Source organism: Microchirus variegatus (genome assembly GCF_963457635.1).
Source record: "Microchirus variegatus genome assembly, chromosome: 9".
Lineage (NCBI taxonomy): Eukaryota > Metazoa > Chordata > Actinopteri > Pleuronectiformes > Soleidae > Microchirus > Microchirus variegatus.
This window is the reverse complement of record NC_139810.1, coordinates 19,409,348-19,425,931: the sequence shown is the minus strand read 5'-3', so window position 1 is coordinate 19,425,931 and position 16,584 is coordinate 19,409,348. Positions and strand designations below refer to the sequence as shown.

Here is a 16,584-nt window from a genome sequence, read left to right as displayed (position 1 = left end):
GTTTTCTCCATTAATCAAGTTACTTGTTTGTGTCCGTAAAATGTACAGAAAATGTTGATCTGTGTTTCTCAAACCTGGAAATTATGTCTTGTTTTGACCACAAAAACCAACACTATTCAATTTGAATCATTTCTTTTTATTCTATGGAACAAAGAAAAATACAATTAATTGATTATCAAAATAGTTGATGATTAACTTTTTCGATTCATAATCCAATGAGAATAATGTCTCATTCCAGCAGTAAAGTTTTAGACAAGATGTGTGTCACATATTGCACATGCAAGCCTCACTGGACACATTATAGCTGACATTACGGCTAAGAATGACGAAGCTTCTCTGAATTATAAAGAATCAGTATCATTTGACATGCGATCTTTAAACTATCAATTTTATTCTATTGTGCAAGTTTTGTGTCAGTCTAGTGGCTGCGTGTGTGCAGGTCCATGTGACTCATAGGTCACACAGCCCTTTTTTTTGTTAATGCTCGTCATCTCATCATCTGCCTGCTGAACAATGAACACAAATAATGGAGTATTTAAATTTGTGAAAGAATCGTGTTTTGGAGATGTCAAATGTCGGCTTGTACTTTCAGAGCTGCACACGGAGAATAGTGGAGGGTTAAGAAAGATCCCTGATACACTAAAGTAAACTGTCACTTTAAGCTGATAACTGTTCTGTGTGAGGTCTTTTTTTTGTTTTTAAATGAAAAAAATGTATGACAGTTGGAAGTTGTATATGACCATACTGCAAAAGGTACCTTTTATTCACACGTTGAATGGTGCAATAGGAGGAATTTTCATAATAATAAAAAAAACCCTCTCAAACACCATTTTACCGTACTGTTGTGCTATTTTTTTGAGTGTAAATTCACTCAGTGAAGAGAGAATGCAAAACGAGTCGCATCTGCACAGCCTTGGGTGACAAATATGATTCAATATTCCTGACTTTTCTTTCTCTGAGGACTCGCAGACAAAAAGCTCAGCATTGTCTAATGAAACATAACAAAGCTTTGGCTAGAAGTCCTCTGGTAAATTAAAATGAAATAGCAAAAACGTTTAATAGTGGCACTTGAGAAACATCACTTCCCTTAACATACAGTATTATTTGCATGTAGGGTTGTCAGCACTCATCGATATTCAGCTTTAATTCAAAAAAGCAATTAAAGGGCTCAGAGCAGCTATTAATGTATGAAGGTATTAAAGGTATGAACATATATAAAAACTATTATACTTATATATACAGCACTTAACACCTTTATTAGACCACCCAAACGATAAAATCTTTATAAATCTTTCAAAAACTTTTTAAAATTAATCAAACATAACATTCAACCACTACAACTAATATTTCTGTTCAGGAATGCAAGTAAATGAACTATAATTTGACATCTTAATCAAGAAAAAATTATGTGGTTTACTGCAAATTTGAAAATTCATGGATAGCAATAGTAATTATATTTTAGCGGTTAAATAGCTTCTACATACTGGTGTATTAACCGTTACAGAAATATAAAAAATGATTATGATAATTACCAATGCTGTTAATTTAAAAAAAAATTAATTTTAAAAAGAAAATTGAAAAAAAAAGAAATTGAATTTTTTTTATATATATATATATATATATATATATTGGGAAACTCAAGATTTAATTTTTTTTCTTTTTTTTTTTTTTCTCATGTCACTTCGGGGGCACCGTAGTATTCCACTAAGGTGATAGAGAAATAATTGCACCGTATAGTCATTATACGGTTAATATAGCTTTATAGCTAAAATAATCTAAGACGTTTGTCCACTGTATATATTTTACTTTAATAGTTTTTATACATATTTACCTGTTACAAGGTTGACTTCCAGCATGCATGTTACAGAGCAAACCTGCATGAGGACATGTGCAGTAGATATAATCCTGTTGGCAGCATGTTGCTGCTAGATATTGTCCAGCCGTTTGTTAATGGGTTTCATGGTGTGCGTAATTCCTGTGGAATTGGCTCCAACTAGGCTGAGCAGTCAGAACGGAGTGTGATGTGGGAGCAGCCGATTGTGCCGTCATGGTTCGACACTACACTGTCTTTTTGGATTGGATTGTGTGGATTGGAACTGCAGGTTTGGCTCTGTAAGCTCCCCCTCCCGTTGCCCTGCAGGACTTTCCCTGGACAATTCACCCTGGAAATGAACCTTATCTCATGTGCTCGGGTGACCTATAAAAGTGCATGTCCACGGAAGACCTTGAAGATTCTGTTGGGTTGCAAATGTCAAGGTAACTGTATGGATCACTAAGTCCCTTTGTCTTGATAAGAATAGTTGATTCAAAATCAGCCTTTAAAAAAAAAAAAAATCAAAGTGATTTTGGCTTACCTTCAAAAAAAAGGGGGGCGGAGAGGAATAACAGAGAGTAAAAATAAATCAATAAATGTGTAATTCTCTCTGACAGTGGACAAGCTCTTTTGTGAAGCGCAGATGGAGGAAATGAGAGTCAGTTAATTCATGGGCTTCAAGAACAATTTAATGATAGTTTTGATAGAGAACAGAGCTGGGATTGCATAATGCATGAACGTTTAACAACTAACATGGACTGCCTCTTTGGTAAGTGATTAACTGATTTCAAAATAAAACAGAATTTATTCACTATATTTGCCAGGGCTTTTAAATGTCTCTGTCAGAAACTCTAGTTTTTGTTCTATGGCCACATATAGTCAGAAGACATGTAACCATACAAGCATGTTACAAAGGTGGTTTAAAAGTTGTAAATTAGTTAAAGGTTGTGGCAGTGTCTCAAAGCGCCGTGTTCACAGTGTACGTACATTATATATTGTTAAATACATGCCGAACATGAATATTTGATATTGTTCGCGCAATATTAAAGCTTCAGAGTAAACGTCACTGTATTTTTCTGGTTGTGTAAGACCAGTATATACAATGTTCATGTCAACAAACGGAGGGGCTCAGCTTTGACACTGGTGTACTTAATCTTCCAGCCCTTGTTTTTCCCACTCGTGTCAGACCTGAAATGAACATGCACTTGGTAACTTCCGGTGTCAATGTGGGCTGGTGCCCTCGACCCACAGAAAGGTCCATACTCTTGTCCGGCGGTTGAAATCTTGAAAAAAAAAATAAAAAAAATAATAAAGAGGTGTGTTGTTTCATTAAATGCCAGTGTGAGTGATGTCCAGGCAAATTAAATATGCAGGAAAACGCATGGTCCCACACAGTACATCACCTCAGGAGGACAAGTCAGTGACGGACTGCCCCCACAAGCATGAGCAGGAATACATTACTTATTCATAATCTCGTGTGTGTTTGTGTGTGTGTGTGTTCTTGTACTTGCAACATACTGAGGACCAGTGAGGGTTTTTAACCAACAAAGTGAGGTCATTTTTACGGAGTGCGGACATTTTGCCGGTCCTCTTTTTTTTTTCAAATTTTGGACGACATAGTATAGTATGACGTTTTTGTCAAATTTTGGACCAAAAATTTTGGGTGATTTTTTTTTTTTTAATTTTCGACAACATAGTATAGTATGACGTTTTTGTCAAATTTTGGACCAAAAATTTTGGGTGAATTTTTTTTTTAAAATTTTCGACAACATAGTATAGTATGACGTTTTGGTCAAATTTTGGACCAAAAATTTTAGGTGAATTTGTTTTTTCAAGTTTTGGACTACATAGTATAGTATGACGTTTTTGTCAAATTTTGGACTAAAAATTTTGGGTGAATTATTTTTTTTTTTTTAATTTCGACGACATAGTATAGTATGACGTTTTCGTCAAATTTTGGACCAAAAAAAACAAAACAAAAAAAAAACGTTTTCCAGCCCTTTTTGCTCTGGGGCTCCACCTGCAGACATTTTATGGTACTGCAACCAGTAGTTCTTTGTTAATGTCATTCATGATATTTGTAATTGTGTTGATTTATAAAGTGGAAATGCTGGTCCTCAGTATGCAGCAAGTACAAGAATATGTGTGTGTGTGTGTGTATAAGTAAGGCCCCGGAATCACACGACCAACCTTCAACATATCATACGGACAGGGGACATCTGGGTGACCCTCCACGTCAAAGGGTTCCACGAAGTCCACGATTATTCTGTGGCCCTCTGGCCGGCGGATGGTGTGGTCACACTGACTCATTGGAGGGTAGGGGTTGGGGTAGCCCGGGCTGGTCAGAACCCCCGACGCTGAGGTCAACACCTGGGTGTGGCACGGCACTGTGAAGAGGAGTCACACACTTGTTACTGTGCTCTTTTAATTGTTGTCATGTTTCAGACACTGATTCCCCGCTCCTGCGTTTAAAGCTGGTAGTGCATAACCTTTAAATATAAACACATGCTGCTCATTACTTTCAAACCATAGTTAAGAGTTCACACAATCCTGCTTTAAGCCTTTTCAGGGGTTTCTAGAAACAAGTTTTAAAGTAACTCCGAGGGACAAACAAAGCTTGTTTGTAAATAAATAATAAATAAATACTCTGCATAGTAATAAATAATAAAAGTAATATAGAAAATTAACTATTACGTTACAGATCATTACATTTGACACCTCTGAACTTCCATACATGCAGGTAATGCAATCCAAAATGACTCATTCATTCATCACAGACCACACCACAAAGTTGTAGAAATAATATGGAAATGAGAGCCACAAAGTAGCAGATTTTGATAGGTAGCATGGATTGAGAGAACACTGGTTCTGTTCTCAGTTCACCTGTATTTAGATCTTGTGTCACCTGGTGACATTTCCCACACTGCACACAAGAAGTGGTTTGTTTTATGTCAACAGGTGGAGGCAACAGCAAATTTGCTCTAGTAAAACAAGTTTGGTGTCAATGCAATTGAAGACACAATAGGGATAGATGAATGGGATAGATGCTTTTTGCACTGAGCAAATGCTCACTCAGTCAGGACTGATAGTATTGCTTGATAGAGCCGCTTTTCAATTGAAGGACGCAGCATACAATTAAATTAAATTAAATTAAATTAAATTAAATTAAATTAAATTAAATTAAATTAAATTAAATTAAATTAAATTAAATTAAATTAAATTAAAAAACATAGGCAGGATAATAACAACAAAAACAACAAAAATCTGCAACTCTAACATGTTATTTTGAAAACTGTTGTACAAAAGTCCAGCAACCAAAAAGTTTTTACAGAGTTTTTTTTTTTTTTTTCATATCAGTTGAAATATTTCCTGGCGTCATTAATGATGGGATTCATTAAAGCTTGCATTATTGCTTTGGTGAGTGTGCAGATGTTGGTACAGACAAAAACAAATGAGTGTTGCAAAGAGGCCGAGTTACTGTAATTCATATAATTAGTTCAATCTTTAGGCAGATAATCATTTTTTCTGCCTATTCATTGCGTGATTTGTTTTGTCACCCTTTTTCCTCTGGCATAGAATAATAATTTAAGGCACATCAACCGGTAATTGTGATAAATCACCTGGCGTCCGTGCACTATTAGCATGGCGCGCGGTATCAATTTTTAACATCATTTTGAAGTTGCTTTTCCCTTAGGAATCGACAGTAATTAACCTTACTTTGCACCAGCTGGCAGAGATCAACTGCTGTATGCATCAGTAGGCCTTTTCAGCTTGAAATGAGTTAGCACAGACCGAGAGAAGATAGAAATAATTCCATATAGTGGGACACATCGCACTGTGCAAGTGTCAAAAAATTGATTTCATATGGCGTAGATGCAACTCTCCAAATACTGCAATATCTAAACTTAAAGTGCACTTAATGTGCATTTAATAAAGATACATTGCTAACTATATAAATATATACAGTTACTTAGTTTTTATATGTGTTTGCCTATATAAATATATAGAAAGCCAAATATGAGATACAGAGGTCAGTGCAAACTGGTGGACGCTGCTTTTCCTTCATCACCATCAACATCTGCTGCATCTAATCGCGAGCAGCTTGAATACACAGTCAAAACACTTGCTGCCAAGCGCTTCAGCTTTGCTATAGTCTATGGTCTGTGTGGCTCTTACCTGTGCACGATCTGTTGTTGGCATGCAGAAGAAATCCCTGCCTGCATGTGCAGTAATACCCACCAATATAATTGTGGCAAAAATGATCACACACTCTCTCGCCGTCCACCTTGGTCAGACATTCGTCGATATCTGTGCAAGTCAGAGAGGTTCACAGTAAATCTGGAGTTTTTTCACGTCAAGTAAGACACTTTACGTGCGATGCATTGAGTGACACTCGATCTTCTTATGTGTCAGCGCGTTCAGAACGACGTTAAAGAAGCTTACTGTAAATGAAATCAAAGGTAGGGTTGGAGATCCTGGAAAAACTAGTTAGAGCAGGCTACATTTTTGAACTCAAAAATCCAAGCCCCTTTTTCAGACTTCCCTCAGAAGCTACGCCTCCAGAGCACAGGAACTTGCAACGGACACAGATTCACAAACACTGAGCGACATTGGTAACTTTCGGTACTTTTCGGTGAGTTTTTTTGGATTCATGTTCAATTGACCATGTGATGATAAAAAACAACAAATACTGTGGGCTTTCAGTTGTCGCCACCGTACAAACGCAGCACCGATGTTCACTCTGGTCTTGGATCGCGCTGCATTAGCCTAGTTTCTTGGCAGTAGCTTTCCCAAACCAACACCTGTTGTTGTCACCTTTTCTGCCATAACGTTGCTCGTTGGATTCGGCAAGGTAGCATAAGCTCTAACGTTGTCTTCTGAGCATGCGCGATTAGTGCACAAAGATACTCGTTGAAGGGAGGGGCAGATGGCAGTTTGATTGCATCACGATCCAATTCATTATTTCAGGACGTTCACTATGACGGAATGGGGTTTTTTACAGGCCTGACATTTTTCATTTTTGTGACGATGCATTAATGAATTGGTTACAATTGGGTTGTGAACTGGATTTTAAGCAATACAGTAAAAAATAAATCTCCAGAAAATGATAGCCCACCCTACATTTAAGATGAGAAAAACAGTATTATATAAACTTGGATGAAATAGGTGAAACTAACCACTGAAGAATATGTTGGATAAAGGTGCTATAGCTGCATCTGATGTGTGATCTATCATCCAATTCAATCTGGAAACTCATTTACTATTGGTATAATTGCAGCCAACAAAAACAATCTGCCCTCCGGAAAACACAATGTCACTATTGTGCATCACCTTCTGAGGTGTAAAATGCTCGAAAGCCGGTGAATCGGCCCTCGTTAGAGTAGTCACTCCTAAAGATCACTGACATGATGTTCCCAGCTGACAGGATGACAGTGTTCCCCGGGGTGCTTTCAAAGTTCTTCTCTTCCTCACCACAGAATCGCAAGGTTTCATTTCCATCTGCCAAAACCTGCCATGACAAGGTCGGGGGGAGGGGGGCTTTTTTAATACAGAGTCTAGTGCAGATAAAGGGACAATGTTTCTCCAGCACGGACCTGGATGTAGTCATGTTCACACAGGTGGGAGGGTTCCAGGCTGAAATGGGTGAAGTAGACTTTGATGCGGTGGCCGTCTGGGGCAGAGATGTTCCACACTCGGTGCTGGTTGTCAGGATATGGCTGGGGGAAGTTGGGGGAGGCGAAGCTGCCATAGAGCCCTCTAATATCCACACTCAGCGAGACATGGAGGAGGAAAAATAGGACAAAGACACAGCAACCACTGGGCAAAATGAAGTGTGTGATGGCAGCAGTTTGAAGCATTATTTGGTGCAGAAATAAACGGTAACTGGCGCTCACCTGGTCATGTCTGCTGCACGCTCGGGTCCTCAGTTATTTTGGAACAGTTCACTCTCACTCTGATCCGAGGGTAAATGAACCCTGGTGTCCCCGGCTGCCTGACATTTAGGTAAACAGAGTGAGACAGGCACATGATCGGTTTGTCATCACTGTCCACCTCCCTCAAATCCCTGAAATCTATCACACCATTGAATGCCAGGATCATTCATATTCATTCTTATTCTTCCACTTTTCTCTCTTATTGTTTAATCACCTCAAATACATTTTTATAAGGGACATAATTTACAACTGTGGACCACATTACTTGGTTGGCCCCAAATCATCAAACAAAAACAATGAACAGCACATAGTATTTTTTTTTGCTTCTCACTGGTAATTGCATTGATTTTGCTCTTAAAACCTCATGAAAGAATGTGTAAAAAAAAAAAAATCACCCATGACATTCATCACACTCCAGTGCCCTATTTAACTTGTAGACAGTGACGCTGATCCGAGCAGACACTAATTATTTCAGGCGCTGCTCTCATCATTGCTTCGGTGAGGTTGTTAAATAAAACCCACACAAGATAAACACACTATACGCACAACATTCGTCAGCCCAGCTCTTTGGTTTGGACCCCGCATTGACGTGAGCGACAGTCAGTGCTTTATCTGCACCAGTTTCCTCGAGAATGAAACTAGATTGCATCCGATTTTTTTTTTCTCCCTCGCTCTCTCTCAACGTATTCATTTAAAGCTTTTAACATTAGCCTCTTCAATGGGCTAATTGCTGTGAGGTCAGACCTCATTCTAAATGCCTTTATAACAAGCGTATTGCTTTGTGTTTTGACGGAACATATATTACTGTTATTTTAAAAGTGACGGGGGCCTTTCAACCAGCGACTGGTTCACAATACGTGAGCATATGATAACCAGCCTCTAATTTGCCTAATGCCACGGGCGCTAATGGCCAGCACTGAAGTGAATTACAATAATTATCCACATAAACATCAACGCTCATTTCCTTTTTCGCAAATAACCTTTCTGATGGTTTTAAACGATGCCAGAGCCTTTTCGTTTTCACCTGGGAACTGTGATTTTTTTTTTTAAAGCCTGAATATGTGACCTATAAACACACACCCCACGTAAGGAGTTGTTTATTATTCCCATGGCAATTTACCATGGGTGCACCTGCGGCACAAATCTGTGCCGCGTGAGCACTACGGGTTAAATAGATGGTGACTGTTCAGTCACTCCTCACTCCTAAAATTCAAATTTTGTTTTCAACACGTGTGCAAAGATTTTATTGCTGGATGAAAACTGCAGAATCCATTGGCTACTATGTTTCTTTAAATGTTTCTTTAGTCCTTTAAAACCTTTGCTGATACTGAATAAAACCCTTATTGATCCCTATTTATTGCCATTGTTAAGAGTCATGTAATCATTTCTTAGGAATAATCTGAAACTGTGAAACATATGTATTTAAGTATAACATCTTGTATAATTATGTGAACCTATTGTTGAGTTGAACCTTCTGCTATAAATGTGTGTTTTTATAAGTAAGTAATCTATAAAACATTGTTTTTAAAATAATGTAAAACTTTATGATGACTGATGAATGGATCTAAATCCAAATTTTCTAATTCAACGTTTTATTCCCACGTTTGTATCTGATGTAAATATCACTGCAGTGAGCTGTAGTAATTAGACATTGTGAGACAGTTCATTCTTTATAATGCACTGCTTGTTTGTGTTATTGACAGCACACAAAAGATTGTTTTAAGCTGAATGTCAACCCCCAAGTTTTCCTGTGGCTGCCGACACCGGCACCTTTTGTCATCTTTTTCCAATGAAATGCTCTCTGTTGCTGCTCGGCTCCGTAACTTTCTCACAACCTAAGGTCAAACCTTTCACAAACCATTAGGCCGCACATTAAAAATGTGAAAAATATAAAGCCTTTGTTTCTGGGTGTGGACTGAAGGCAGTAGACACATGTAAAACTCATTTGTCATTGTTTTTTTTGTTTTTTTGAAGTGAGATCTTTGTGTGGTTTTTCAAAAGCGATTGAATCATGCTTAATAATAACTAATAATTAATAATGTGTCTCAGATTCGTGATGATGATGGCAATAAGAAAAGTAACAATTATTGTGCATGTTTATTGTATATATGAATAATAACAATATGTATACGTGGATGCATGTGTATATACTAAACAATCTTGCAGTAACTATATGTGGATAATGTGCACTTTAAATTGGCAAAATTACTTATTGAGTGGTAGGATCTAATGAGCATGTGCTTCTTCCCACTTCCTTTTCATACATAGTAATAGTGATAGTTAATATTGACTGTGTTTTCAAATGTTGTTGTTTATTAGTCGTATTATTCTTGTGTTTTCTTACCTGTATGAAATACAGTGGCTTAAACAAAGTTTCTATGATATTTCAAAGATAAACTTTTCTTTACTTTTCTTTAACGCTTTTTCGGTGGAGTGTATCAAAAGAGCATTAACTGCACTTGTTTCTCGGTAAAAATGAAAGGGGAAAAGCCTCATGTTGACACCTGAAGGGCTTCCTGGTGACTTAAACCACGAAACACAGAATCCAATTCTCAAAACAAATTCCATCCACTAAATTCTGCAGGATACATTTGGTATAATATACCAATGTTCAAACGTGCATGCACAACACTCATAATATTATTATGAGTGTTGTGCGTGCGCGTCATAAACAAAACACATTTGCGAGCCACTGAAACGTGCCTGTTTCTGTGCACGCACCGCAAATAATTTGCTCTCACACACACACACACGGAGCAGAGCATGCACTCAAAAATGTGCAGGGACACGAGCACGTGACTTTGATTCCAATGTCCATGTGCGCAATGCAGACACTTGTCCTCACAGCATTGTCTCACCTGCTCGCTGTACCGTGCCATAATGAAGTGCTTCCTTTTTACGAGGTCAGCCAGTCATTAAATAAAGAACAAGCTGCTGAGATTTGATATCTGCAAAGTCAACATAGCGCAGTGATGAAGACTCAGGGTCAGCTATCAGGATTCACAAAGTTTATATATTCTTTATTTGTACAATGCACAAATGTCTCTGCCTTGATTTAATATTCCTTTGAACATCTTGTGCTAGAAACAAACTAGTGCTTATGTTAGTATATGTATATGCAACCTCACTATGACAACCTTCTGCAATCTCCATCCTCACTCTCTCACTCTATTTTTCTTTCGCACTGGTTGTGCAATCACAGCAGTCTCAACCACCCACACGCAGTAAACTGTAATTAAGGACTTGAATAAGTGGCGATGTGTCACTTGAGCTGAACGCAGTGAAACAATGTGGAGTTAATCCACTGTAATTTGCTCCTCCACCGTAGTTATGCAAGGACTATAGCGTTGAGGCTTCCACAGCACAGTACCTGCAGCAAATAACAGAGCCGCGTTATGTCTCTTTCAGATGTTTGTCATTTTCTGTCTGCATCTGCCGTCAGGTCAGTAAAATAAACAGAGATGTAAAACGCTGCTGCCTGTTGGAACTCACTCTCCTTTAGAACTCAAAACAATTGTCCTGACTCCTGCTTCAGTTTGAGCTGTTTGTGAGCCGAACAGAATGAAATTAATATTAACATTTTTTATTGTACTGAAGTAAGAAGGTTTGGCTTAATGGCTAAATGTTTCCATTAAAACGACATCGTGTTTTGCTCATTGTGTGAGTGCAGAAAATTCGATACAAATATACACAGGGATTTTTTTTTTTTTTTACCATTTTCTTTTCTTAGAATATTAATGTAGTAAGTAGTAAAATAGTAATGCTTAGAGATGGGACATTATTTTCACCATACAAATCAATACATTGTGTTGTGGAAATTCTCTGCTGCTGCTGCTGGTAAAGAAAGAAATAGAGACTTCTGCCGACTTCTGCTTTTGCAAAGATAAGGTCAATCTACACAGTGAGAGTCAGAGTGTTCGAAGATGAAGAAACACCCAGAGCATGGTGAGAGCTAAACTTTTATATCTAAGGAACACCCCCTTTCACATCCCTTTCTCTGTTGAAGGGGTCTGCCCCTCCAGGCCGTGCTTTCACACCCCACTTTGTCTATTGTAAGTATCGGGGGCCGATGCCCCCAGAGGTATCCTGCAGGATGTTGTATTTAGGTGCAAATTGAGTCTAGACATCCTAATTTGAATACACAAAAGGACCTGGTATCTTGTGTTAGGAAAGGGGTGTTGGGGGTGCTCTAGCTCTGAGACAAAGAAATTGAATTTACCATTACAATTGGCTCTGAATGTCATGCCCCAAAAAAATTAAGCAAGTTAAATATATTGTTCTTAAGAAGTATGTTAACCTCATGTAAGTGGAAATGTACTGCAGACTGCTTAGAACTTTAGAACAACAGATTAATAGTATATGCAAATGAACTTAACTGTTTTTTCAGTACGATGTGTGACTGTGGTTTCTTTTCTCTGGGGAACTCCCACTGATTTCTTCCCACAGTCCAAGAACATGCAGATGTCACTCTACATTGACTGCAGGTGTGAATGTGAGAGTGAATTGTTCCAATCCAATCTAATCCAATCGAAACTTATTTCTATAGCACATTTAAAAACTACAGAGTTGACCAAAGTGCTGTACATCGCAGAAATACATAAAATGGACAGGATATGAAACAATGTAAATTTTAAAAAGGCAATAAAAACAATAAAAACTGAATATAAAACCAATAAAACACACAGTAAAAGATCAATAAAAATATAAAACACTAAAACTGCCAACTCTTATACATGGCCAGGGAACGCCAAGGGGAAGAAATGGGTTTTTAGTCGAGATTTATAAACTGACACTGTAGGAGCAAGTTTAATGTCAAGGGGCAACTTGTTCAACAATTTAGGAACCTCCACAGCAAAGGCTCTGTCTCCACAGTGTATTAATCTTAATCTATACCACAAGAAGGTTTTTTTTTCCTGTAGACTTCAATGACCATGACAGTAATAGACAGTGAATTGTTGTTTGTCTCTGTATGTTTGCCCTGCGATGGACTAGTGACCTGTCCAGGGTGCCCCCCCCCATGTCACCTGTGATTGTCTCCAACGGACCCGGTGACCCTCATGTGCAGGATAGAGCGGTAGAAAATGAACGAGCGAATGACCAAAGCATCACCATAGCAGAGACTTGGCACAATTACTACAAGGTGTCTCAAATGCTTAAGCCGGATGTTCAATGTATAAGTCTTTGTTCGGCCTGGCTTGCAACATTCCCCAGCGCTAATGATCAAGAATGGCTCCTGATGAATTGATGTTGAGCGTCTTTGTGTGGAATTTCATTCCCGACGTCAGGCCCATTACTCTGTCAATTTAGTCCGATATGGCTTCTTTTTTACAGTTAACAAATACAGTCATTTCCTTGCTAATTCAAACGCGATCCCAGGTTTAGCAATTCAGTGGACATGCCATAAGGCAATAAAGCAGTCGGCGATGGCGGAAGGTTGTGATGATGAGAAACGGCACACAGGTGCTGCTCTCGTCCCTGAATCCTTTTCCTTCATTGTGGTGCTCAACATCGCCATGCGCTTTTCCTTAATAATGCTTCAGATAGCTTACTTGAGACTGTACTGCACAATGTTGAATTTCAATTAAAGGTCAAAAGGGAAATTTTAACTTGAAGAATATTCACTCAACTAAGATGACTTTTCACAAAATCAGAAAATGATTTTCCTCAAGGCAGTTTGTGGATCAGTGGTGCGAAATTCACACTTATGCAACAGGGTTAGGGTTAGGTCTTAAGGGCAGGATTATATATTCAAATGACATAGTGGTAAGCCAAAGCTTCATGATCACCAATGCCTAACATCGTCTAAAATCTAAATCACATCTAAAATGTGCAGGGCAGGGCTCTCTGAGGACCAGGATTGGGAAACACCGGCCTAATGGGTTGTTGGTTAATGTGCCAGAGAAAACCTGTGATCGCAGGGACACAGACCTCTGTTGTATGTGGCCTAAGAGCAGCAGATCATTTAAAACTGCAGAGTGCAACTTATATAAATATAAACTAACATATTTTTTCATTCAAACCATTGTTAAATGAGTTTACACAATGCTGATTGAGCTCTCTGTGCTATAGCAACTTGCAACTAGCTCAGCAGTTCGACAGGACAAATGCTTCTCGTGCTTGTCCGCCTATGTGCTTCCGCTGTAAACACACAAGTACTTCCTGATCTGGTCTGATAGTAATTATTTAAGAGCTCGTTTTCAAAAAAAAAGAAAATCACCAAACTAATGCAAACTTCAGCTTTAAAGTCCTGTAAGGTGGAGCTGCCACAGAGCAAACCTGTTGCAGCTCATCCTCCGTGTCACCCTGTTGCCTGTTTGTGTTTTGTTCCTCCTCAGATCACATAGCTTCTGACCAACATTGACCACCAAAAACCCACAGGCCTTGCCATTTCAGAAACACAGCGATCCTACATCATGAACACGCTTGTGTCACTGATATATAACAATGCCGACGGGCCGTGACTCAATAACTCCAGTAGTGGTATTAATGAGGGAGTATTTCTTGTATAATTGATTAAACATTTTCGGGTCTGTTAGGCCTGGGAAAAATGATGGTCAGCCTGGACATTAAACATGGATTTCCAATATGAGTAATGGCACGACTCTGGTCTACAGCAGCAAGGACTTCACATGCTATTAATAAACAGAAACCATCACCGTCAACCCATAATGGTGTGTTGACATTCAGGATATCAGTAGCTCAGTAGTGTGTGTGTGTGTGTGTGTGTTTGTGCTGCAACCAGTTGTGTTGTTAGAGGAACTGCAATCAGGTGTACTGCCATCTCACAAGAGCCCAATTGTCCTGAAAATAGCCAAAAGTAGCACTACACACCGGCGAGAAAATACCATTACTTAAGATCCTCATCTGGTGCTGTGGCAACAAGTCTATTACAGGTGAAAGGCTGAGCCGAATAATGACAGCTCTCGGCGCTAATCGCAGGATGATTAGAGACCTATATTGTGCACCTCATACAGGACACTGCAGTGCTTAAACTAAACGGTCGATATAATCTTGTTTTGATGCCTTCCTGCATCCCCGCCGTCCCGTTCTTCTAATGACACTATCAACATGAGTGGCTCCTCGACATGAGGCAGACATCCAGTGTAAAAGCGAAACTAATGAGCTGTGACGGTAACTCGGCTTTAACATGATGGATTGCGTTTACTCTCGTGGAAGTTTAGCGTCTATAATACAGCAACGCTCGTTGAAAATTGTACATAGAGTGCATACAACTTTAATTTTCAGCTTGTTTTTTCACATCTCTTTTCAAGAAGTCAGTTTCATATCAAACCAGCTTTCCCTCTTCATGAGATCACAGCTGTGTGCATTATTTTTATGATCCAAATAATTGTGTAGTGTTGATAGGTTTTCACTGTGACGCCAGTGGAAATTGGTCTTGAGGCTCACAGAACAGAACGCGGGCGCCAATAATTTACTTGGACAAGATGTTGTCACAGAGCAAGTTGAAACAGACGAATTGATGAGATTAGTTGTCAGTGTAGGGAGTTGTTCATTTGGTCAACGATGCAAAAAAAAAACGATTAATCTCTACATGCTTGCATTGATGTACAGCCGCATATCTGTACATCAATTCCTCTGCATCTACTCTTACATTAATCCTCTGCTTTGCTGCTGAACCTCACTAAATTGTATCGCCTGCGGCTGTTGCTTTGTAATTCAGTCCAGCCAAGGATAAACACCAGCTCCACTGTTTTTATGAGTCTGGTGAGTGTAAAATTGTCCCTTTCTAAATGTGAATATCACCTGCTGAGCAATTTTAGATCACTTTGCTATCAAAATGGTTAGAGCCCTCTGGGCAGAAATTAGGCTAGACAGCTTTAAAAGTGAAGAATGTCATAAACGGCATTGGATTTTTAAGATATAAAGCCTAATATGCATCTTCTGCTGGGTAAAAACAGCAAGACACTGACAAAAAATCATCCGCCGTTCACAATGAGTGTCCTTGTGGACAAAGTCTAAGTTATGACTAAGAAGTCTGTAACTTTTAAATAGAAACAAAAGTCCACTACTTTTAAAATCAATTTGTGTTTGTATGAGAAACCTCAACATTTCACACAATGAGCAAGCAATTGGCATCAGTGTAGAGAAATCTCTGGCAGAGAAAGACTCAAAGAGGTGCAGCCACCTGCCTCGGCCTGTTGGGGTGAAAGGAAAAAATGGGGGAGCCCATGAAAAACTTGTCAAATCTTCTCTGCCAATGCCAAACAGCTAATTCTGCTATTGACTCATGTTTGGTGTCGGTTATTGGAATGGATGATTGAAGTCTGAAGAAACCATACACCAAACACAAGAACCATACACAGCCAGAACAGCCTGGCACCTCCTCCTCATGCTGGTCACCAACTTGGTCACACACTGCTGTTGGATTCTACAACCAGCATTTTGTCAAAAATCAGGGCAGGAGAGTTAAGCGTGCCGGGCCGCGTGACAAAAATGACGTTATATCCTATGTCGGACCAGGCTTTGTTGGCTGAGGTGCGCTAGAAACGCTTCATTTTCGATGTAAGTCTGGCCGAGCAGGTCCGCTTGTACGAGCATTTGTTTAACTCTTCTGTCCGAGAGCACCGAGAGTCAAATGGCCTTAAATTCACGGAAAGAGATTGCTACCACTTTACAAAAAGACAATGGTTTTTGCTGTAGGACGTGGAAAAACATGAGGAAAAACACTCTTTCCATCCAGCAGCACTGGTTGACTTCCTGCTTATTCACTAAATATTTTGGTTGTATGCCCCCTGCAGTTGAGGCGAATACTGCAAAGAACAACGCGTTGAGCATAAACGTCTCCGTGCGTGCTTGTAGGTCGCACGTCGTCTGCGG

The 16,584-nt window shown here is 39.1% G+C and overlaps 1 protein-coding gene across 1 annotated transcript; it reads right to left on the bottom strand.

Annotated features, from left to right (window-relative positions):
* Positions 1-2,919: 2,919 nt before the first annotated feature.
* Positions 2,920-7,715, bottom strand: masp2 (MBL associated serine protease 2; the record flags this gene model as incomplete). The annotated part of the gene is made up of 6 exons (XM_083895473.1): positions 2,920-3,096; positions 4,004-4,200; positions 5,990-6,121; positions 7,145-7,322; positions 7,408-7,582; positions 7,708-7,715. 6 exons carry the CDS (start codon positions 7,713-7,715, stop codon positions 2,920-2,922), a joined length of 867 nt encoding a protein of 288 aa, XP_083751599.1.
* Between the last annotated feature and the right edge of the window lie 8,869 nt (positions 7,716-16,584).